The following is a 25,220-nucleotide window of genomic DNA, read 5'->3' on the forward strand; positions in this document are numbered from 1 at the left end:
AGTTATTAACTCATAAAGTGACAGTGGTCAGGCTTGTAAAATTTGGCTTGGTCATTAAAGGGGTATTCCCATCTCCAAGATCATATCCCAATATGTAGTAGGTGTAATAATAATATTAGCAAATACCTCTAATTAGAAATGTAGTATAGTATTTTTGATTCGCTATCTCTTTCCTCATGTGCAGGCTTCGCAGGACCTTAGATATCCATGGTTACGACCACTAGCAGCTAGATAACTAACTGTGACTATCAGTGGACGTAACCATGGATACCTAAGGTCCTGCGATGACTGCACATGAGGAAAGAGATAGTGAATCAAAAATACTATTCTACATTTCTAATTGGAGGTATTTGCTAATTACACCTACTACATATTGGGATAGGATCTTGGAGATGGGAATACCCCTTTAAGGACATAATTGGCTCCGTCACTAAGGGGTTAAAGAATATTTAGCCTTGTGTATCTCAAAATTACTTGTAAATCTATACACTTCTGATATGACTTGACGTATTATGCACTTTGATTATCACCTTTACATATTTGAGCATTCTTAGATGTTTTTAAATGTGCGTAACTAATTTTCTTTTGCTTATTATGGACTATTGATTTTTTTTGTGCATTTGGATGTGCGGTCTACTATGTGTATTTAACTACATTTTTTTTAGTGTTGAGGCTGTATTGAAATTCCTCGACAAGCACTTTTTTTTCCTTTAATTGTGTGGTGCCCTGGGTAATTGATTTTAACTGCTGACATGTATATTTTTTGTTTCTCAAGTCTTTTAGATGAGATTAAAAGTCCTAAAGTTAAGAAGGTTCTTAGCATCCTACAAGCTGCTAAGTCCAGGATGTTAAAGCAATGGAAAGAACTGGTACTTTTTCTTTTTTCTTTTGCATTCTGTTTACATAACGAGTATTCATTGTACTCTAGACTCTAGAATTCTCTTACTTTGCTTTCTCGCTGTGCTTGTAGTTTGAATAGTTTCTCTGGTTTAAAGAAAAATCATTTGAAAATTCCAAAATAGGAAAAAGAAAGAGGTCCCCTATTCAGTAACCATTAGCCAGAGCAGTGGACTGTTACAAAGATCGTCTCCTGTACTGGAGGGTTTAGCACATCCATGCAAATGAACAACTTGCCCCATGCAATTCCTCGTTTCCTCTGTGGCAGCGCTGTGGGTAAATTGAATACTTGATGCTGGGTTTAGCAGATGTCTGAAAGTTCTGGCGGCAAGGCATTCTTTAATCAGCTCCTTGTTGTGGAGCCCTTCAAGAAAAAAAAATGTCCGAATTGGACAACTAACTTAATTTGGTTTTAAATAGTGATAAGAGCAAGTGCTCGTTACTCGAGTTTGCAAACACAGGCAGTCGCTGCATGTTTTGTGGCTGTCTAACAGCCATGAAACACGTGGCCGCGGGGAGTCAAACATGTCACTCGAGCACTTGCGATACTCAGTGCATCCCCGAGCACCCTAGGCAAACTCAAGTAATGAGCACTCATCACTAGATTTAAACCCTTACCGACATATGACGTACCGGTACGTCATGCGATGGCTCACTGCCTTTGATGAGGGCTCGCACCTTTTCCTGTATATGACGGCTGATTTAATCAGTCATCATGTGCCCTATAACCAGGGGTGGATTAAGAGTAGCCAGGGCCCCGGCAGTTTAGTAGGTGTTGCGCCCCCCCCCCCCCCCCCCGCTGACAGAAATAGCAGTGAGTGTATTGCGGCGCACACATTTTTCCCTTATGTACAGCATAAAGGAAAAATATATAACATAGCGCCATACAAAATAGGGCAGGGTTGGGAGATTAATTTTCAGAAGGGGCCACATGAGAGACTCTGACTGTTGTGGAGGCCGACCAATAGGCTGAAATTAATTCTGCTCAATATTAACATATTAATTATAATTATTTTTAATTTTATTTGTATCACTTAATATTAAGAAGAATTAATATGCTAACATAACCTATATACAGTACGAGCCCCCACATAGTCCCCTCAAAAAACAACCAAAGCAATCAACCTATGGGGCCTTCATACATGTAAACCATAAAAAAAAAAAAATTCTCTTTATTTTAAAAACTCAATTCATAAAGACATTAGTGATGGGCGAACGTGCTCAGATAACTTGTTATTCCTGCACGCTCCGGTGTTATCCGAGTATCTTGTAGTGCTTGGATAATATATTCGAGTCCCTGCGGCTGCATGTTTTGTTTTTGTCTGTTAGACAACCACAACACTTAACAAACAGGCAATCCTCGCATGTGTTACATCTGTCTAACAGCAGATGCAACACTATATATATAGATCCTACAGGGCCTGAACAGTTGTGTACTTAGCTGAATGGCGTCTTCTTCAGACGCTTTTTCTCCTCTTTTGGTCATTCAGGGATTCGTCAGGGAATTCCTTCAATCAGGACAAGAAAAGAAGACCATAAGCCATACTCCAACGAGTATAACAGCTCACAGGCCAAGGGAATATGCTCCCACAAAGCCCCCTACATACAATATGAGCCCCCACAGAGCCCCCCCATTACCCAGTAGGAGCCCACACAAAGCCCCCTACATACAGTATGAGCCCCCCATGGCCCTGTACATACAGTAGGAGCCCACACACAGCCCCTACATACAGTATGAGCCCCCCATAGCCCTTTACATACAGTATGAGTCCACACACAGCCCCCTACATACAATATGAGCCCCCACACAGCCCTCCATATACAGTATGAACCCACACACAGCCCCCTACATATAGTATGAGCCCCTACATAGCTACCTAGATACGGTAAGAGCTCTCACACAGCCCCATAGATACAGTATGAGCTCCCACATAACTCCCTTTATACAGTATAAATCCACACAAAGTCCCCTACATACAATGACACCACAGTCCCCCAATATACAGTATGAGCCCCCATTATAGCCCCCTACATACAGTATGAGCTCCTTACATACAATATGACACCACAGTCCCCCAATATACAGTATGAGCCTCCACATAGCCTCCTATATACAGTATGAGCTTCCACATACAGTATGAGTCCTCACACAGTACCCAATATACAGTATGAGCCCTCACATAGCCCTCAATATGCAGTATGAGCCCCTACATAGCCACAGTAAGAACCCTCACACAGCCCCATAGATACAGTATGAGCACCCACATAACTCCCTTTATACAGTATGAATCCACACAGTCCCCTACATACAATGACACCATACAGCCCCCAATATACAGTATGAGACCCCAACATACAGTATGAGCCCCCTACATACAATATGAACCCCACACAGCCATACACATACAGTATGAGTCCTCACGTAGCTCCCAATATAGAATATGAGCCCCCACATAGCTCCTTGCTGCCCCCAAACCCATGGGATAACATTAATTTGTAGCAGCCAAGATAATATACTATGCAGCCACTAGCAGCCCCCACGGTCACATATCTGGCAGCCCCCCCACGGTCACATACCCTGCGACCCCCCCCATGGACACATACCCTGCTGCCCTCCCATGGTCACATACCCTGCGGCCCCCCCATGGTCACATACCCTGCAGCCCTCCCCCCATGGTCACATACCCTGCAGCCCCCCCATAGTCCCATACCCTGTAGCCTCCCCATGGTCACATACCCTGCAGCCCTCCCCATGGTCACATACCCTGCTGCCCCCCATTGTCCTATACTCTGCAGCCCTCCCTTGGTCACATACCCTGCTGCCCCCCATGGTCATATACCCTGCAGCCCTCCCATGCTCACATACACGGCGGCCCCCCATGGTCATATACACGGCGGCCCCCCATGGGAAGAACAGGAGCAGGAAGCAGTTATTTGCTTCTTACCATCACCAGGAGCTGCCAGCAGGAGGGAACAGGAAGCAAGGCAGCACTGAGTACTAGACGAGCAGGGGGCAGAGCCAATACTGAGCACCACAGGAGATGCAGTGCAGGAGCAAACAGCTGGGAATCCCAGGGGCTCCGCGCGTGAGTACAGCAGACGTGGGCATGCAGAGTGCGCTACATGTTAGCGTCTGCTGCATTGTTCTGCGGGCGGCGCACATAACTTTATAATGAGGGCAGTCTGGCCATGGGCCCCCTCGGAGTTCCGGGCCCCGGGCGGTAGCCCAGATTTCCCTCATTATAATCCGCCTATGCCTATAACAGTAGGTAGGAGCGAAGGTCTGCCCACGGCTATTAACCTGTTAAATACCACTGTCAATCTCTCCCATCTCTCCCTGATGTGATCGCGGGGCGCCGATGGGTTTTCTATGACAGCTGGAGCTCTGCTGAGAACCTTGTGCCTGTCATTATGATTCTCCTGTAAAAGCCGGCGTTCATAGGAGATTGTGATTTTCACTATACATAGCAGTGCTGATACATTGCTATGTATAGCACAAGTGTTAAGATGATTGCAGCTTCAAGGACCCTTCGGGGACTAACAAGTGTGTATTCACAAGTGTAAATACAGTAGAAAGTAAAAAAAAAGTTTTTAAAAATATGAAAAAAATTAAAAAATTGCAAATTCAAATCACCCCCCTTTTGCCCCATTAGAAGTAAAACAATTAGAAAAAAGAAAAAATACACATATTTGGTATCGCTGCGTTTGTAAATATCCGATCTGTCAAAATATGATATAAATTAATCCAATCAGTAAATGGCATAATGATAAAAAAATTAAAACGACAGAATTACGTTTTTTTTGGCCATCGCAACTTTGCAATAAAATGTAATAAGAGGCGATCAAAACATTGTATCTACCCCAAAATGGTATCAATAAAAATGTCTGCTCAGGGTTCAAAAAGTAAACCCTTAGACAGCCCCATATCCTGAAAAATGAAAATGTACGGGTCTTGGAAAATGGCGACACAAAGTTCTTAGTTTTTGTTGTTTTTTTTTTTACAAATTACGAAAGTTATGGCTCTTGGAAGAAGTGGAGAAAAAAAGCAAAATGAAAAAATGAAAATGGCCATGGTGTGAAGGGGTTAAAGGGTTATTCCCATCTTTATAAGTTGCCACCTATCTATATTGGGGACCAACCACTGGGACCTCCATCGATCACAAGAAACACCACTCCATTTCTTCTCAATAGAACTGCCATACAAAGCCAAGTGCTGTGCTTGTCAATCTCCAGTAGCCTTATGGAGAATGAATGGAGTAGTGAGCATGCCCAGACACCCAGCAGAGCCCCATTCTTGGGATCAGTGGGTGCTACCTGTGGATAGATGGTAACTTCTAAAGATGGTAATAACTTTTTGATCACTATTTTATTTCATGTTAAAATTGTTAAACATCAATGCTCATGTTCATCTTTTAGTTACAAGAATAACACAGCGTGCAGTGCTACTCTTCCCATTGAATCTATATATTGATATTATTATGGGTCGTACTACACATACTGCCATAGTAAAAGGAAATCTAACAATGTATTCGAGTTGTGCAGTGATAGTAGAGCTCTTTCTAAGGCTTTCCCTTAAAGCGGTTCATGAATACTTATAAAGTAGAAGAGCTTTTATTTTAGCTAAAACTAATATACAGTAAGTGTATGAACAGGTGCCAATCAGAACTGAAAGACAGAAGAAAGTGGCGCGTTAGATGTCTGGTTATACAGCACTGTTCTCAATAAGAAGCTTCCTAAGTTTATTGGACTTGAATCACTGCCAGTCTATAAAAGTGCAGTAGCCGGTGTCACGGATGAAATATGTTGTGAGCAAAGTCATTTATATCCCAGAGCTAAACTGAGACCAATTTATTCTACTAGAAGGGTAACTTTCTGCATGACATGGTCACATTTCCACAACTTTTCTAAAAAGTCAAATTGTATATCACTAGGCATGAAAATAGTAATTCCTGTAATAATTATATTTTCCCAGTTTGTCTATACAATTAACTTTAATGTTGATTTTTGTGTTACTTTTGGATAGGACTGCAATGTAACAAATGCAGCCAATGAAGCAAAGGACAATGTGAAATATTTGTACACATTAGACAGATTCTTTGGACCTTTGGGCAAAGCCTCTCCTGTAAGTCCTTCGGGCTGAATGAGTATTGTATTAATTGCTAAAGTTTTTTTTTTTAGGTTAATGATATTAAGTCATTGAATTTATAGTTTCTTAGTGAATGCATGTTCTTGTTACAAATTTGCTCCTTTTATTTATTTAGTATTTTAGATTTTGTCTGGTGATGGGTAAAACTTTTGATAGATGAAGGACCGGTTTGTCAGTATAGCTGAAATCTGATTCATGCTATTATATGTGCAGGCTACAATGGTGGAACACATTCCAAGCTTGATGAACAGCATCCGAATGATCTATAGTACTTCCCAGTATTATAATACTTCAGAGCATATGACATCTCTCTTCTTAAAAGTCACCAATCAAATTGTGACCACATGCAAGAATTACCTGAATCAGGGTGTTGTTAGGATCTGGGACCTTGAAAGGTACAGTATGGAAAATTTTAATTAGCAGTATATAGCAAATACATTTTATGGTTACTATATTTTGTTAGTTCTTTTAATTGTACCCATATATTTGCTATACAGCAGAGGCGTAAAAATAGTCCCTCCTTACAAAATGGCTTGTGGTTTAGTAATTTTACTTAGCCGTGCCTATATGCAATGGCGTACATAAAAATAGAGGCCTCATAGAAGCTGAAACTAGACCCAACATATACAGTATATGTATATAGTGACATTTTTGGGATTCAGTTGTCCAGACGACCAGATGATTTTATTTTTGTACATTCATTCATGGTTGTAACAGCCATACCTTTTTATATTTTTATGCAAGCTTCACTTTGAGGTTTTATTTTTTGCAAGATAAGCTCTAATTTTTAGAAGTACATTTTGACAAATATGTGTGTACTGTGTTAACTTTTTTTTATGGAAGTATTGGAGAAAAACAAGCAAGCATGTCATTTTTTTAAGCCATTTATCGATCATTGTAAATAAAATGTTCAATGCATTAGAAAAAATTGTATAAATAAATTGATTTGTAATTGATTGATTGTTTTTCATTATTTTTAGAATTTTGTAGGGGAAAAAAAATCTGACTTTTAATTTACCCCTACATATAGAGATGTACTGATATACAGAGATTATCTCTATGTACCAGTACAATGTGCCTGTAGCAAAGAAAAATATAATTTAGAACTTTAGGCGGAGACAATCCTTCTATACTTAGCAGTGCAAACTGTGGCTCATTGCTCCTGCCTGGTGTACTAAATGTTCTTGGTTTGAATCCAAGGACAGACCACACTTAAAAAAAAAAAATCAAAACAGAAAAAGCAAATAATTTCAATCATCTATAGATGAAGGCATTTATTGAGCACAGAGAAATGCAATAGCCCCCCCCCCCCCCCCAATATGCTGAGTCTGAGACCAGGGCAGAAATGTGTGAATGATCACAGTAGTATCTGAGATGCATAGTGTTGACTGCGTTACCCCCATGGAGTTAAAATGAAGAAATTGGTAACATATATTGATATTTTATCGTTAAAATAATTTAACCCCTTACCCACATATGACGTACAGTTTACGTCATATGCCGGCTCTCTGACTTTGATGCGGGTTCAGGAACTGTGATAATGAGCCATCATCTGCCTCTAACAGCCACGTGTGGAGCAGGGCATCACCCACATCTGCTAACTTGTTAAATGCCACTGCTAATCTCTGACCGCAGCATTTGCAGCATGCTGGCAGGGGAGCACGTCACTCCATGCTCCCTCTCACACAGCTCCATCGACCAAAAATGGAAAATGTTACAAATGGCATCACAAGCTAAATTTATTTCTTTTTAACAAATTTCCATTTTTTTTCCCGCTACTTATATAAAAAAAACCTGTATGTTTGGTATCTCCATAATGCTACTGACATGGAGAATAATATTGCTAGGCGAATTGTGAAATTGCTCTTTTTCTGCAATTTTGCTGCACTTGGAATTTTTTTCCTTCTTCCATTACATCACATGATAAAATGAATGATGTAATTCAAAAGTTTAACTCTTCCCGCAAAAAAATAAGCCCTGACATGGCTATGTTGACAGAATAATAAAAAAGTTATGGCACTTGGAAGAAGAAGAGGAAAAAACAAAACACAAAAAATGGAAAATACCCATGTTGGGAGGGGGTTAAGGTATATATTGTTTTTTTTGTTTTTTTAGGGAAGAGCTTCTGAAGAGAATCCGGGAATGTGTGTACCTAAATGAACAGTACCAATCTTCTTTCCACAAAGTTAAGGAGAAACTAAAAGAAACTCCAAATGAGAGGCAGTTTGAATTCAGGTAAATATTAATTCTATGTAATATTTTGTTGAAAACTTTATGCAATTATACTAAAAAAATATTAATCGATTATGTCCATAGAAAATCAAATTGTCCCAAAATGTATGTAATTTAACTGCCACAAGCTTGCAGCCTAGCCTTACATGTATCTGCTGACTGCTTGACTAGGATTAACTATGCCTAGACTTTGCTCAATGCTTTCATTATAATGAATAATTTTAGTGGAGCAAAGTTTAATTTGTTCTAATACCTCTATATTGTGACATTCACATTAGAATTAAAGGCCTTATCCCACAAACAATATTCATCACCTCTCCAATGGTTATGTGACAATTGATTGGTGGGGTATTACTGCTAGAATCCTTACCATTCCTTAGAGCTTGATTGGAGTAAGCTTTTACATATGTTACTTGGGTTCTGTTCACTTCTATGGGTCTATAGGAAGGGTAATGCACATGTCACCTTGACTCCCATTACCAGTGAATGGGGCTGTGGTGACACATGTTTACTGCTGCTCTATTCACATGGGAATTGGCTTTCTCCAGTCTAAATCATGACTCAACCTGTGGAAGGAAGCTGCCTGTTCTTAAAAAGTGTTGTCCATCAAATAAAGCAAAAATCTTTGTTTACACACTTGCCTCTCTTCATCCTTCTTCTGTGTGGCACCCAAGATACATTCTGCTTCTTCTGGTTTCCGCTTTCTGATTATGCATTTTCTTGACCTAATGACAATTAGTGCAATCTTCGGAGCTGCCCTAGGCATCACTACGTTGTGTCCAATAACTATTCATAATGTTGTGCCTACTAGTGTTGAGCCACCCCCGTAGTGTTCGGGTTCGGTTCGGTTCGTCGAACACCGGGATGTTCGAGGAACTGTTCGTCGAACACCTTAGAACACCGTCGAACACCGTTAAAACCAATGGCAGGCAAACAAAAACACATAGGAACACATAGAAAACACCTTCAGAGGTGTCCAAAAGCTGACAAACTGCTCAGAAGACGCTTTCTTTAAAAAAGCCGGCCGGCAATTCAGCAGCGGCATACACCGGTACCCGACAATTTAGACATGAAGGAATAGAGCATCACACATAGATTAGATAGATAGAAACATGTCAGTCACATATATATGAAGTACAGTGACAGTGTTGCTTACTGTACTTGTCATTTAGTGTAAAGGATTTATTAAAAAATATAATAGTGTTTTCATGCACTGTCTCTTTAAAAAAGCCGGCCGGCAATTCAGCAGCGGTACCCGACAATTTATAACAGACAGAATAGAGCTTCACGCATAGATTAGATAGATAGAAACATGTCAGTTACATATATATGAAGTACTGTGACAGTGTTGCTTACTGTACTTGTCATTTACTGCAAAGGATTTATTAAAAAAAATAATAGTGTTTTCATGCACAGTCTCTTTAAAAAAGCCGGCCGGCAATTCAGCATCTGTACCCGACAATTTATAACAGACAGAATAGAGCTTCACACATAGATTAGATAGATAGAAACATGTCAGTCACATATATAATAAGTACAGTGACAGTGTTGGTTACTGTACTTGTCATTTAGTATTAAAATAAAGGATTTATTATTAAAAAAAATTGGCGTGGGGTTCCCCGTAATTTTAGTCTCTAGCGGAGGTTAAGCAGACAGCTGGGGCAGATGTTTGAAGCCTGGGAAGGGGGTAATACCCACGGAGCTTCCCAGGCTACTAATATCAGCCCCCAGCTGAATACCTAGCCTTTACTAGCTATTAAAATGGAGGACCCCCCCCAAAAAAATGACGTGGGGTCCCCCCTAATTTAATAGCTAGCAAAGGCTAGGCAGACAGCTGGGGGCTGATATTAATAGCCCAGGAAGGGAGCCATGAATATTGGCCCCCTCCCAGGCTAGAAACACCAGCCGTCAGCCGCCCCAGAAATGGCGCATCCATAGGATGCGCCAATTCTGGCACTTAGCCTGGCTCTTCCACGCTGCCCTGGTGCGGTGGCAGGGGGTAATAGGGTTGGGGTTGATGTCAGCTTATAATGCCAGCTGACATCAAGCCCAGGTTAGTAATGGAGAGGCGTCTATAAGACACCCCCATTACTAACTCCATAGTCAAAGTTAAAAGAAAACACAAACACACAGAATAAAGTCCTTTAATTGAAATAAAGACACATTCCTTTATTGTTCTAAATTAAACCATACTTACCGTCACGCCCATTCCAGCTGAAGCCAACGATCTCCTGCAATAAAAGAAAAATAATAAAGCAACCTCATCCTTACCTTTCCATGGTTCCCAGGACAGCTTCAGCTCTGCTACATCGAGATGACAGGCTGGACCGCAGCAGAACGCTGCCATCCAGCCTGTCATCCCGCAGACACTGAGAAGCGCAGGCATGCTTGCGCTCCTCAGTGTCTCGCTGTGACTGCATAAAGATGAGCCGAGGTCATGTCCAATGAACTCGGCGCACCTCATGTACGTCACTGACAGCGTGGGAGAATTCTCCTGCACTCAGCACTTCAGAGTGAAAATTCTCCCACGCTGTCAGTGACGTACATGAGGTCAGCTGAGTTCATTGGACATCAATGAGCTCACCTCATGCACGTCACTGACAGCGTGGGAAAATTCTCACGCTGAAGCGCTGAGTGCAGGAGAATTTTCCCACGCTGTCAGTGACGTGCATGAGGTGAGCTCATTCATGTCCAATGATCTCAGCTCACCTCATGCACGTCACTGACAGCGTGGGAAAATTCTCCTGCACTCAGCGCTACAGCGTGAGAATTCTCCCACGCTGTCAGTGACGTGCATGAGGTGAGCTCATTCATGTCCAATGAACTCAGCTGACCTCATGCACGTCACTGACAGCGTGGGAGAATTCTCACGCTGAAGTGCTGAGTGCAGGAGAATTCTCCCACGCTGTCAGTGACGTGCATGAGGTGCGCCGAGTTCATTGGACATGAGCTTGTCTCATCTTTATGCCGTCACAGCGAGACACTGAGGAGCGCAAGCATGCCTGCGCTTCTCAGTGTCTGCGGGATGACAGGCTGGATGGCAGCGTTCTGCTGCGGTCCAGCCTGTTATCTCGATGTAGCAGAGCTGAAGCTGTCGTGGGAACCATGGAAAGGTAAGGATGAGGTTGCTTTATTATTTTTCTTTTATTGCAGGAGATCGTTGGCTTCAGCTGGAATGGGCGTGACGGTAAGTATGGTTTAATTTAGAACAATAAAGGAATGTGTCTTTATTTCAATTAAAGGACTTTATTCTGGGTGTTTGTGTTTTCTTTTAACTTTGACTATGGGGTTAGTAATGGGGGTGTCTTATAGACGCCTCTCCATTACTAACCTGGGCTTGATGTCAGCTGGCATTATAAGCTGACATCAACCCCAGCCCTATTACCCCCTGCCACCGCACCAGGGCAGCGTGGAAGAGCGAGGCTAAGTGCCAGAATTGGCGCATCCTATGGATGCGCCATTTCTGGGGCGGCTGACGGCTGGTGTTTCTAGCCTGGGAGGGGGCCAATATTCATGGCTCCCTTCCTGGGCTATTAATATCAGCCCCCAGCTGTCTGCCTAGCCTTTGCTAGCTATTAAATTAGGGGGGACCCCACGTAATTTTTTTTGGGGGGTCCTCCATTTTAATAGCTAGTAAAGGCTAGGTATTCAGCTGGGGGCTGATATTAGTAGCCTGGGAAGCTCCGTGGGTATTACCCCCTTCCCAGGCTTCAAACATCTGCCCCAGCTGTCTGCTTAACCTCCGCTAGAGACTAAAATTACGGGGAACCCCACGCCAATTTTTTTTAATAATAAATCCTTTATTTTAATACTAAATGACAAGTACAGTAACCAACACTGTCACTGTACTTATTATATATGTGACTGACATGTTTCTATCTATCTAATCTATGTGTGAAGCTCTATTCTGTCTGTTATAAATTGTCGGGTACAGATGCTGAATTGCCGGCCGGCTTTTTTAAAGAGACGGTGCATGAAAACACTATTATTTTTTTAATAAATCCTTTGCAGTAAATGACAAGTACAGTAAGCAACACTGTCACTGTACTTCATATATATGTGACTGACATGTTTCTATCTACCTAATCTATGTGTGATTCTCTATTCTTTCTGTTATAAATTGTCGGGTACAGATGCTGAATTGCCGGCCGGCATTTTTAAAGAGACGGTGCATGAAAACACTATTATTTTTTTTAATAAATCCTTTGCAGTAAATGACAAGTACAGTAACCAACACTGTCACAGTACTTCATATATATGTGACTGACATGTTTCTATCTATCTAATCTATGTGTGAAGCTCTATTCTGTCTGTTATAAATTGTCGGGTACCGCTGCTGAATTGCCGGCTGGCTTTTTTAAAGAGACGGTGCACGAAAACACTATTATATTTTTTAATAAATCCTTTACACTAAATGACAAGTACAGTAAGCAACACTGTCACTGTACTTCGTATATATGTGGCTGACATGTTTCTATCTATCTAATCTATGTGTGATTCTCTATTCCTTCTATTCTAAATGGTCGGGTACAGATGCTGAATTGCCAGCCGGCTTTTTTAAAGAGACGGTGCATGAAAACACTATTATTTTTTTTGATAAATCCTTTACACTAAATGACAAGTACAGTAAGCAACACTGTCACTGTGCTTCTTATATGTGTGACTGACATGTTTCTATCTATCTAATCTATGTGTGAAGCTCTATTCTTTCGGTTCTAAATTGTCGGGTACCTGTGTATGCCGCTGCTGAATTGCCGGCTTTTCATGTTTCACTGTGAGCACTGTTCCCATCGATTTGGGCAATCACTGTAATGCCACAACCACCATGGCTGTGGCATTACAGTGAGTGGCAGACAATCCCTGCATGATTGGTGCTCTAAATAGCGCCAGACATGCAGGACACGCTTTTGGTGCACGAACAGTTATCGAACATAACCTCGAACAGCCGAATTTTTTGCAAATTGTTCGGGTTCGTCTAACAACTCGAACACCACCCAAAACAGCTCGAATTTGAGATTGGCGAACAGTTCTAGTCGAACACCGCTCATCTCTAGTGCCTACTTGCATCGCAAATTCAGGTGAGCGTCTGTGGCACCCCAGGGGTCTGGTCTCCACAGTAATAGCAATGTTATGTCTGAGAGCAGGTGGGAGGTCTCTTGGTCAGGAATCCTATGCATGCCACACCTCCTGCCCAGTCCTGGGAGGGGAAGAACTTCCCCTATATAAAGCTGGGGCTGAGGCAGGGTTAGGGAGTAGAGTTGAGTTGAGAAGAAGAGAAGCAGCATAGGAAAGAAAGATCAGGAGCTCTGGGGAAGTCGTGCTAAAAGGAATCAGGGGCTGGCAGCTGTAGAGCTCGCCCTGATTGAAGAGTTACCACCGGACCCGGAGTCCGAGGCTGTGGGGATTAACCCAGACCCAGCAGCAGAAACCGCCCGGCAGGGGATTTCAGGTCCTCTGGCCAAGAAACCCGAAGGCACGGTCACGCGCGTGGGACCAGCACCGCCGTCGTGGAGCGGAAGCCACTAGAAGGCCCCGAGTCACCGGCCATACGGGTGAGCACCACACGGTACACTCAGGGACGTGGGCTACTTTTACCCGCCTCTAGCAAGGTAGCCAGAAGAGTACAATTAGTTGGGGAGGCCTACAACTCCGCCTGGCCAAGGGGAATCCCATCTGCTCAAGGACTGACCAGGCCCCGACCGCTAGCCAGTACTCCGGGAGGGTCTATCTTTGTCACCAGTAAAGACCCTGAACTACACCGCATCGTCTCTGAGTGGTTCCTGCTACCCCCATCATCCACGTCGGCTGCCCTGAGGCCATACCCCTCCCGTTGGGGGTTATACCATCTACGCTGCACTATCCTACCACCGGCCTCAGCGGTCTGCCCTGCAGCGGCAGCTCCATAGCTGCATTCAACGGGTGGCGTAGTCGTCCTACATCTACTGCTAATATACCGCCACACAGTTTGACTCCCTGGGCACGGACCGGGTCACCGCCACGAAACTACTACCCCCAACAGGCCCGGCTCCGGGTAGTCCCCGCGTGCGCAACGCTACACTAAGCAGGCCCAGGGGTGCGTCAACTTTTGGCGTAGTCGGCAGGATTACGTGCCCGCAACCACCGGGTACTGCGTGCCTGAAAAAGACTGTTCAAACTTACCAGTGGTGAAGATTCCCGACATCCGTGGAGGTTTCCCGCCATCCGGCGCCATCTTCTACCTTCTTCCCGCCATCCGCAAAGTTTTCCCGCCATCCGGCGCCATCTTCTGCCTTCTTACCGCCATCCGTGGAGTTTTCCCGCCGTTGGACGCCATCTTGAAGACGCCGCGCGGGAAGAAGAGGGGCGTGGACTCCGAAAGCGCGCGAGAACTGAAGCCCGCCTCACGTCCAGACGTCGCGTAAGGTCCTGGAAGGAGCCCAGCAGACGCTGACGTCACAGGAGCGCGACGGAAGGTCCTCAACCCTGACGATCCACTGCGGAGCCGCGGCCTACGGAAGAGGATCATCGCAAGGTAGGCCACGGTCCTCTAGGGGGGGAGAAAGATGTCGGATACGGAGGAGAGCTTCACTGCCTCAACCCCCGCCAGCGCCAGCGCTGCTGCAGTCATGCCTTTTACCATGCCCTATATCCCGGGAGCAGCCTGGCTACCCCAATACTCAGGGGAGTCACATACCCTGAATGACTTTAGAGAAAAGCTGGATAGCCTCTTCCAGGTGTACCCCCTCACAGAAGAGCAAAAAGTGAGCATCCTGGTGGCCCAACTAACCGGGGCAGCCCAAAGGGAGGTAAAGTCCTGGCCACCTGGGAGGAGGACTGTCGCGGGGATACTAACCCGGCTGAGGGACACCTTTGATACCCGCACCTCAGCCGAGATTAAGCTTAGATTCTATGGGTGCAAGCAGCGAGCACATGAGAGTATAAGGGACTATGCACTAAACCTACAAGAGGCCCTGAGAGCCATTAAGCAGACCGACCCTGACGGCGTGGGAAACGAGGACAGGCTGGTGACCGAACAATTTATAGAGGGACTATATTGCAATGCCCACCGAACCCAGTTGCGGGCAATGGCCTTACAGGATCCTCATCTGGACTTTGCACAGTTCAAGGACAGAGCCATCCGGGTGCTCCGAGAACCGGCACCGGGTGGCGTTGTGACCCACAGGCGCCCAGCTATCACTTACCACCAGGAGGCGGCGCCCTTGTCGGCAGGGCCTGTGGGGGCTGATGCGCAGGCTTTGAACAATGACCCGGCTCCAGACCTGCACCATCAGGTCCAAGAGCTAGCTAAAAGCGTTGCTGCGCTAACCCGAACTGTGCAGTCTTTACAGGTTTCCACTCCAGGGAAGATCCAGCTGGCATCCGGACCGGAGGACATCCCGTGGCGTCGACCAAGGAGGACCCCACCGGCCAGAGGAAGACCCAGCGACCGATACAACGAGGACGGACAACCCATCTGCCGCCGCTGCAATCAACCCGGACATATGGCAAGGTACTGTCCTTTAAACTGGCACAACCTGGGGTAAAGGGCCAACCCCCAGGAAAAAGATCACCAGGCCCATCGAGCTGGCGTGACAAATATGTGGGAGGACGTCCAGTCTTGCCTGTGGTACTGGATGGCATCCCTATGAGTGCCCTACTGGACACCGGGTCACAGGTCACCACCATCCCGTACGTGCTCTTCAAGCAGTACTGGAATGACTCGGATATAACCCGCTACCCTGACGACGACTTGAGTATCATCGCCAGCAATGGTCAACCCGTGCCACAGATCGGATTCAAAGAGATGACCATTAAAATCGGTAGAGTCGAACTGGCAGCACAGGGACTGATCATTGTGGACATTGACAAGCGTGAGAGTCACCCAAAGATAACTCTAGGAACTAATGTGATTGAAAATTGTCTTGCAGAGGTGATTTTCATTTTACAGCAGGTTGCCAAGAACGCCAGCTCCGGCCAGCAGCGAGTGCTCCAGAAAGAGATCCGGGCACTGATGCCACGGCAACAAGTGGAACTCTCCGGCGGTGAGATTGGTAGCGTAAGAATGTGTGACCCTTTCCCTATTGCCATACCCCCGAAAAGTGAAATGATGATTTGGTGCCGGGCAGCTATTGGTCTGAGAGGTAGAGATTACCAGGCCATGGTAGAACCAGTCTACTCAGACAGTAGGCCCACCATTTTGACAGCACGGGGGGTAGTTGATGTACGCCATGGGAGGGTACCCGTTCGCATAATAAATATTGGGAAAAGGGAAGTATACCTTCCCCGGTATGCTACGCTAGCCAAATTATATACTATCAACCAAAATTCTATACAGTCTGTGGAACCCTTGCCTCCATCTCATCCGGAGGAAGGTAACGGCTCTGAGAAAATAATGGAGGATTGGTGTCAGCAACTACATTTGGGTACTGACTCCACTCCCTCCCACCAGAAACAGGGAGTCTACCGGGTGGTTCAAGAGTACGAGAGAGTGTTTAGTAAACACCCGTTAGACTTCGGGCGAGTCAAGGGGGTCGAACACCACATCCCCACGGGAGACCATCCTCCCATAAAAGAGAGGTATCGGCCCGTACCCCCTGCACACTACCAACACGCGAAGGGGATGCTTAGAGACATGAAGGAGGCTGGGGTAATCAGGGATAGCTGTAGCCCCTGGGCAGCTCCACTAGTCTTGGTCAAAAAGAAAGACAACACCATGAGAATGTGTGTAGATTACCGGAAAATTAACCGTATCACACACAAAGATGCGTACCCCTTACCAAGAATAGAGGAGTCTTTGGCTGCTTTAAAATCTGCTAACTTCTTCTCCACCTTGGATCTCACTAGCGGGTACTGGCAGGTTCCTGTAGCAGAGGCGGATCGGGAGAAGACCGCATTCACCACCCCGATGGGACTTAGCGAGTTTACCTGCATGCCGTTTGGACTCTGCAACGCACCAGGAACCTTCCAGCGATTGATGGAGTGCTGTCTGGGACACCGGAACTTTGAGACGGTCCTGTTATACCTGGACGATGTCATCGTCTACTCCAAGACCTACGAGGACCACCTGAAGCACCTGGCGGAAGTGTTTGAAGCTCTGGCAAGTTACGGCCTAAAGGTGAAACCTTCCAAGTGTCACCTCCTGAAGCCAAAGGTGTAGTACCTGGGACACGTGGTGAGTGCTGACGGAGTGGCTCCCGACCCTGATAAGATCACCGCAATTAAGGAATGGCCAAGCCCCTCCAGCGTAAAGGAAGTGAGGCAGTTCCTCGGGTTGGTAGGCTACTACCGAAGGTTCATTCCCGGTTTCACCAAAAAGGCAGCTCCTATGCAGGACCTCCTGATAGGCCAGTCCAGGAAGGCCAAGAACCAGAAGCCACCCTTCAGATGGGAGAAGCTGGAAGAAGAGTCCTTCTGCCAGCTGAAGATGGCCCTCACGGGGGATGAAATCCTGGCGTACCCTGATTATAGCCAGCCCTTTATCCTCTACACCGACGCCAGTAACATCGGGCTAGGAGCCGTACTGTCCCAGATCCAGCAGGGGAAGGAACGGGTAATTGCTTACGCCAGCCGAAAACTGCGACCCACCGAAAGAAACCCTGAGAATTACAGCTCATTTAAGCTAGAGTTCCTGGCAGTGGTGTGGGCAGTCACCGAACGCTTTAAGCACTACCTTGCTGCTTCCCGGTTCACCGTGTACACGGATAACAACCCGTTGACACACCTGGACACTGCAAGACTCGGTGCCCTAGAGCAGAGATGGATGGCCCGCTTGTCCAACTATGAGTTTACAATCAAATACCGGGCAGGACGCTCCAATACCAACGCAGACGCCCTGTCCAGGATGCCGAACCTACCGGACGTAGGGGAAGATTCAGAGGAACTGGAAGAAGTTGAACTCCCCGCGTTCCACCGTCATGGGACTATCCAGTATTCCCACCGTGTAAGAAGTAAGCAAACCGCTACGTTCAACCTCTTACCTCATTACAACTGGGTGGAGACGCAGGACAGTGACCCTGCCGTCCGTCTGGTAAAGGAGATGCTGACTCGGCCAGATGCACGCCTTGACCCAGACGCTCCGGAGGAAGCCAAGCAACTGTGGGCTGAGAAGAGTCGACTGTTCCTTTATAAGGGAAAGTTGTGCCGCAGAATGGTTAACTCCCGGACGCATGAACTAATCTGGCAAGTAGTGGTGCCAAGAAGAGACGCAGCTATGGTGATGGAGGCATACCACGACGGAGCTGGGCATTTCGGATGGAAGAAGCTGGAGTTTCTGCTGCGCGGGCGGTTCCATTGGGTAGGCATGAGAGGAACCATCGAGAGGTGGTGCAGAGACTGTGGCCCATGCAACTTAAGAAGGAGGGACCGTGCCAGCCAGAAGACTCCCCTGCGGTCCATCATCACCAGACAGCCGTTGGAACTGGTAGCCTTGGATCATGTAAAGCTGACCCCAAGCAGAAGTGGCTACGTCTACGCGTTAACCATCGTGGATCACTACTCCCGGTTCTTGGTTGTCGTCCCCGTCAAGGACTTAATGGCTCACACAGCAGCTAGAGCCTTCCAGCAGCACTTCTGCCGTCCGCATGGATACCCGGAGCAGGTGCTGACGGACCAGGGGCCTGCCTTTGAAGCGAAAGTCTTCCAGGAGTTCTGCACCCTGTATGGCTGCCGGAAGATTAGAACAACACCCTATCACCCGCAAACTAATGGACTTTGTGAGAAAATGAACCAGGTGGTGATAGATCTTCTGAAAACATTGCCCCTGGAGGAACGCAGTCTGTGGCCTGAGAAGCTGCCCGACCTGGTGGACCTATACAACCACATCCCTGTAGGTTCCACCAACTGTACCCCAGCTTACCTAATGAGGGCAAGACCTGGTAAGCTTCCTGTTGATCTGGAGATGGGAGTCCTGACACCCGAGGACACTTCACCAGAAGCAGACTGGGACACAGAGAGGCAGCAGCAGTACCGGAAAGTACAGGAGAGCGTGGAGCGAAGTCTCTGTCAAGCTAGGGAAAGACAAGAGAAAACTTACAACCAGTATGCTCCCGCTGTTCCCCTGGTGCCCGGAGAGCAGGTCTTGAAGAGGAAAAGACGGCTCCACAGGTTGGACGACCAGTGGGAGAAGGACCCGTACACCGTACTGCCCTCAAGTCACGACAACCCAAAGATCTGTACAAACAGTAAAGACGGAGGGGAAACCACAGCCATTGTATCCCGGGATCACCTGAAGAAGTGTCCTGAACAGCTACGGAACCCTGAAGAGGAACAAGAAGACCCTCGACCCGTAGAGGAAAGGGAAGATATGGTTAGTACTGTGCTCGGAGACTTCCCTCGGTCTTGGACTCAAGTCAATGGTGCTGTTGTGGTACCCGTCCTCACGTTCCTCCAACCAGCATCCCAAGTGCCTACGGAGACACAGGTGGAGCTGGAAGAACAGCCGGTCCAGGAGGCAGAAGACCCCACACAAGCAGACCAGGAGAATCAACCCTCTGCTTATAGTGAGCCTGCCATACCCCTAGTGAGCCAAAGAGTCCGTAGACGGCTGCCCAGTTTACCCTTGACAGCCCCTATACCCTGTAGCTCAGGACCAATCAACCAGCTCCGTAGGTCCACTAGGGTCACTAGAGGCCAGCTGCCCATACGGTGGAGGATCTAAATGTTCAAGTTATTTTATTAATGTTTACCTGTTTATTGTTGCTTGTGTATAATTATGTGTTTCTAGTTATTTATAGGAGTCTTTGGTGGATTTACCGGGAATCCTTTGTGTATATAGTTGGAGCGTAACCCAGGACGGACTGAAAGACTGTTAAGGACTCGGGGCAGGACAGACCCCTACCTGGTTACGTCTCCCTGTGTTGGTGAAATGGACACCCTTGTTTTCCTCAAAAGTTACACCCGGTTGCGGACACGCCGTGACCACCTTATGTGTTGTCTCTATTAGAATGTTATTGTTTGCACCTTGTTATGTTTACAAAAGTATGTTTAGTCCCGGAGTACTAACTTTCACTAGGGGGGAATGTGGCACCCCAGGGGTCTGGTCTCCACAGTAATAGCAATGTTATGTCTGAGAGCAGGTGGGAGGTCTCTTGGTCAGGAATCCTATGCATGCCACACCTCCTGCCCAGTCCTGGGAGGGGAAGAACTTCCCCTATATAAAGCTGGGGCTGAGGCAGGGTTAGGGAGTAGAGTTGAGTTGAGAAGAAGAGAAGCAGCATAGGAAAGAAAGATCAGGAGCTCTGGGGAAGTCGTGCTAAAAGGAATCAGGGGCTGGCAGCTGTAGAGCTCGCCCTGATTGAAGAGTTACCACCGGACCCGGAGTCCGAGGCTGTGGGGATTAACCCAGACCCAGCAGCAGAAACCGCCCGGCAGGGGATTTCAGGTCCTCTGGCCAAGAAACCCGAAGGCACGGTCACGCGCGTGGGACCAGCACCGCCGTCGTGGAGCGGAAGCCACTAGAAGGCCCCGAGTCACAGGCCATACGGGTGAGCACCACACGGTACACTCAGGGACGTGGGCTACTTTTACCCGCCTCTAGCAAGGTAGCCAGAAGAGTACAATTAGTTGGGGAGGCCTACAACTCCGCCTGGCCAAGGGGAATCCCATCTGCTCAAGGACTGACCAGGCCCCGACCGCTAGCCAGTACTCCGGGAGGGTCTATCTTTGTCACCAGTAAAGACCCTGAACTACACCGCATCGTCTCTGAGTGGTTCCTGCTACCCCCATCAGCCACGTCGGCTGCCCTGAGGCCATACCCCTCCCGTTGGGGGTTATACCATCTACGCTGCACTATCCTACCACCGGCCTCAGCGGTCTGCCCTGCAGCAGCAGCTCCATAGCTGCATTCAACGGGTGGCGTAGGCGTCCTACATCTACTGCTAATATACCGCCAAACAGTTTGACTCCCTGGGCACGGACCGGGTCACCGCCACGAAACTACTACCCCCAACAGGCCCGGCTCCGGGTAGTTCCCGCGTGCGCAACGCTACACTAAGCAGGCCCAGGGGTGCGTCACGTCTTTCGTGAAGGGCACTGTTGGAATAAGGAAGGATGAACTAGCTGAAGACCTACTATTTTAGGGCAGTGCCGCTCCTTTTCCATTCTGAGAAAAATTATTTTCAGTCAGTTAAGCCACCTAAGCCAATATCTTCTGACATTTATACACATCAGCTTCCCTTCAGTATTATCGGAAAATATGGTTCAAAACCCATCTTAGTTTGTCACGATCAGCCCAACTGCAGATGCTACACCCAAGCTAATCCTATATAACGAACAAAACAAAATTAAACAACAGAGATGACTGTAACTTCCCATCCTGCCTGATCCAGTTGGTAGGAGCTATATAATTAATGAGGCTAGAGCAGTTCAGTACATGGGTTACTGTTATAAGCCCATTAGGTACTATCTGCAGGCCTCCATAATAAAAAATTACAATCCAAACCCTTTTTTTAAGGAAATCTGTCAGTTATTTTTCACAATCTGATGGCGAAAAAATTATGGACATAGACCCCTGATTCCAACTTCATCATTTATGGGGCTTCTTGTAGTAGTTTTGATAAAAACCATGGCTTATCTGCTGCAGCTCCACTAGTCCTCTCAATGATGAGCTCCATGTAACTCATTGATTGACAGCTTTCTGCTTGCATTATACATATGGAGAAAGGCTGCCAATCAGTGGTAGGGGAAGGGTTCAGCAGGTCTCATGATTATTGAAGACTACATAGAAGAATCTGATCATTGAAAGCACTAGCAAAGCTGCAGCAGATAAAACTGCAGCAGGACACCCAGGAAGTGACCCAGCAATAGAATCAGGATGTCACGGGTGTATCAGAGGTGACAGACAGTCTCCCTGCAGTTGGTTGCTGGAGATCTCTACGTTTGGCATTACAGACATCTTCTTAGATGAGGGGCTGTCTCTAGGGCCTAGCGGCTACCTCCCTCTGGTAATTAGCTCCCTGGCCTGGGTGTGTATATACCTGGTGTGTCTGAGAGGGAGGTGCCGGCTATATTCATTTCTACTTGTGAAGGCTTAGAAAGAGCAGTACTTTGTCCTCTATGGAGTTTGAGGCCGAGTTCGCATTTGTCTGGAGTTGTCTAAAGCTAAGCATTCTCCCCCTGTTTGTCTACTCTTGTTGTCTATAGAGTTTAGTGGAGATCGACTAGTGCTCATCTCTTCCCATCCCTAGCCTTAGCCATGCGCCAGGGAAAGACAGGGCGAGGCACGCGTGCGGCAATTGCTGAAGAGGCAATATAGGAACGGTAGTTGAGACAAGGTGACACTAGACCAGTCTAGTAGGTCTCCACTGCTCCCTTTCCTTCTTCCCTTTGTGTTGCACTAAGTCTTTCCCACACATGGCGTGACACAGTGTCTCTGCACCTATTTTATGTCATTCTCAGATGGGGCAGCATAAACTTGGTGACAGATTCTCTTTGAGCAGTGCTTTCCACAAATGTATTGTATTACTTCAATTAGCAGAAACATAACTTTGTCCTTATATTGCTCAGAAATAAAAAAGGAAGAGAAATATAATTTTATAATTTCTTAAATTGCAGTCCAAATGACTAATCTAGGCTATCAAAGGAGAAAAGTATTAAATGAATTGAATTTAAATAATACAGTTTCAGAACTGTAAAAGCGATTAAATTCCTAATTGCACTGAATTGTATTTTAATGTGCCTATATATCGTCACTTTTTTCTGTAATTCCAGTGAAAATTATATATTTGGAAAATTGGACACATTCTGTAAGCGTCTTGAAAAAATATCAGACATGAGCAATGTCTTGGAAAGTCTGGCTGATCTTCAGAATATTAGAATTGAAGGAATTGAAAAGATCAATATTCGATATCAGACAATTGTTAGCAACACTAAGTCAAAGACCTACGACGTTCTTGATCATCGGAAACAAGAAGTAAGTAAAACCATGCTAAATTAAGTGCTGGATAGAATAAATGCTACTGCCCTAATATAATTAATATTGTTATTAGTAATGAAGCATTAAATGGGTCACATCATGTCCTTTAAGATTTGCTGCCAAAGTGAACATAACGTCATTATCGCTATATTGCATTGTCTGGTGTATTTTTGAATCTCGGAGTTTAATTTTCTGCTCCTCAAAAGGGACACAAGAAACAATAGTGTTTGCCAAGAAATTACTTAAAAAATTGATTTGAATGACTTGCTAGCAAAGAATTAAAATGATTAATTCCACCGTGTATAGGAATTTCTCTTTTCATGCGTTTTCACTAAAAAAACAATATACAATGTGCACTGCAGTTCTCTGCTTGACTCTTATCTTTCTTTATTTTCAGTTTGATAAGGATTATGTGGAATTCAAGAATCAAATAGAAGGTCTTTACCAATCTCTTCAAGGATTTGTGGATTCCTGGTTTGAAAAGCCATTGACTGTAAGTGTACTGTATTCTAAAACACTGAAAATGCTAGTCATAATCACTATACTTATCACATATAGTGAGGTGCTTAGCACACAGTTTGATCAAATTCTCCAATGAGTAACAGCCACTTTGAATACATGTAGAGCAGCATATTATGAGAACCGATCCTCTATAAGCAAGAAATTATCTGTTTTTACACAGATTTGTATGTAATCGAGTTTGACTTATTGAAAATGACACATGACACCGGTGAAGACATCAGAGAATCAGTTAACAGGTTTTTGCTATCCTACCTGAGAGCAGCATGATGGTAGGGGCAGAAATCCTGATTACAGAGATGTGTCACTAACTTTGCTGGTTGTTGCAGTTTTTATTAAAAACTCCATTGTGTTCAGCAGATCTAGCAGCTCTCTGAATGCTGAGCTCTGCATAACTCCGCCCACAACACTATGTACACTGTGCATAGCCAGAAAGCTTCCAGTCAGTGGCAAAGCTCATGACCATGGGGGACTGCATGGCAGCAGGTCAGCTAGTTCTCTAGTGATAAAATCACTGTTTTATCAGCAGGAGATTATCAAAACTACAGAAAGTAGTTGAGTAAGTGATACATCGCAGGATTCAGGGTCTCTACTCTATGCTACTCTAAAGTTAAGTGGCAAAAACATGGTGACAGACCCCTTTTAAAAGCAGGTCAAAAGTGAGCAGTTTTTGTGATTATTTTATTACTCATACTTTCCTGAATATGCCGCTTTTTTATTTTTTCAATCTGCCATATGGTTCCAAAGATATATACCTTTTTATTTAGTGCTAATTATTGTGGTCCTTACCAAAGGGGTGTTGCTCACAAGGTAATGGAGACTGGACACTTATGACCTGGTGACAGTTCCTCTTTATCCCGTTCACGACGTAAACATACGTCATATGCCGGCTTGCTAACTTTAATGCTGAGCTTGCATCTTTCCTCACATATGATGGCTGATTTATTCAGCTGTCGTGTGCCTTTAACAGCCGTGGGTGGAGTGGAGATCCACCCGTAGCTGTTAAACTGTTAAATCTGACAGAGGCACTTAACATGCGGCGACAGGGGCGGACGTCGTTCCATGCTCGCATCGTCGATGGGTTGTCATGACAGCCGGGGGTTTGCTGAAGACCCCTGTGTCTGTCATTACGATCCTCCTGTGAAAGCCAGCCTATGGCCACCGTTCATGGGATATTGTGATTTTTTACTGTAGCACAAGCTATCGGATGACTGCAGCTTCAAGTCCCCTAAGGGGACTATTAAATCCAGTAAAAAAGGAAAAAAGTTTAAAAAAATGAAAAAAAGAAAAAAAGCACAAGTTCAAATCACCCCCTTTAGCCTCATTAAAAATAAAACAAAAAAAAAAAAAATGCACATATTTGGTATCGCTGCAGTCGTAAAAGTCTGATCTATCAAAATATAAAATAAATTAATCCAGTCGGTAAACGGCATAATGAAAAAAAAAAATCGAAACATAAAACATAACAAAAAAAAACAAAATTGCGTTTTTTTGGCTGCCACAACATTGCAATAAAATGCAATAAAAGGCGATCAA

General features: G+C 45.5%; 1 protein-coding gene across 1 annotated transcript in view; it reads left to right on the forward strand.

Moving 5' to 3' along the window:
* LOC141265457 (dynein axonemal heavy chain 5-like) overlaps positions 1 to 25,220 on the forward strand; it is a 526,560-nt gene that overhangs the window by 65,233 nt on the left and 436,107 nt on the right. Inside the window, exons 11-16 of the mRNA XM_073678599.1 lie at positions 776 to 869; positions 5,921 to 6,019; positions 6,257 to 6,438; positions 8,159 to 8,278; positions 22,961 to 23,162; positions 23,563 to 23,658. Of these exons, the coding sequence (XP_073534700.1) occupies positions 776 to 869; positions 5,921 to 6,019; positions 6,257 to 6,438; positions 8,159 to 8,278; positions 22,961 to 23,162; positions 23,563 to 23,658 (793 nt within the window). The remainder of the gene's footprint in view (positions 1 to 775; positions 870 to 5,920; positions 6,020 to 6,256; positions 6,439 to 8,158; positions 8,279 to 22,960; positions 23,163 to 23,562; positions 23,659 to 25,220) is intronic.

The sequence above is a fragment of the Phyllobates terribilis genome, unplaced genomic scaffold (genome assembly GCF_046119375.1).
Source record: "Phyllobates terribilis strain yellow unplaced genomic scaffold, ASM4611937v1 Scaffold_4__5_contigs__length_816908805, whole genome shotgun sequence".
Classification (NCBI taxonomy): domain Eukaryota; kingdom Metazoa; phylum Chordata; class Amphibia; order Anura; family Dendrobatidae; genus Phyllobates; species Phyllobates terribilis.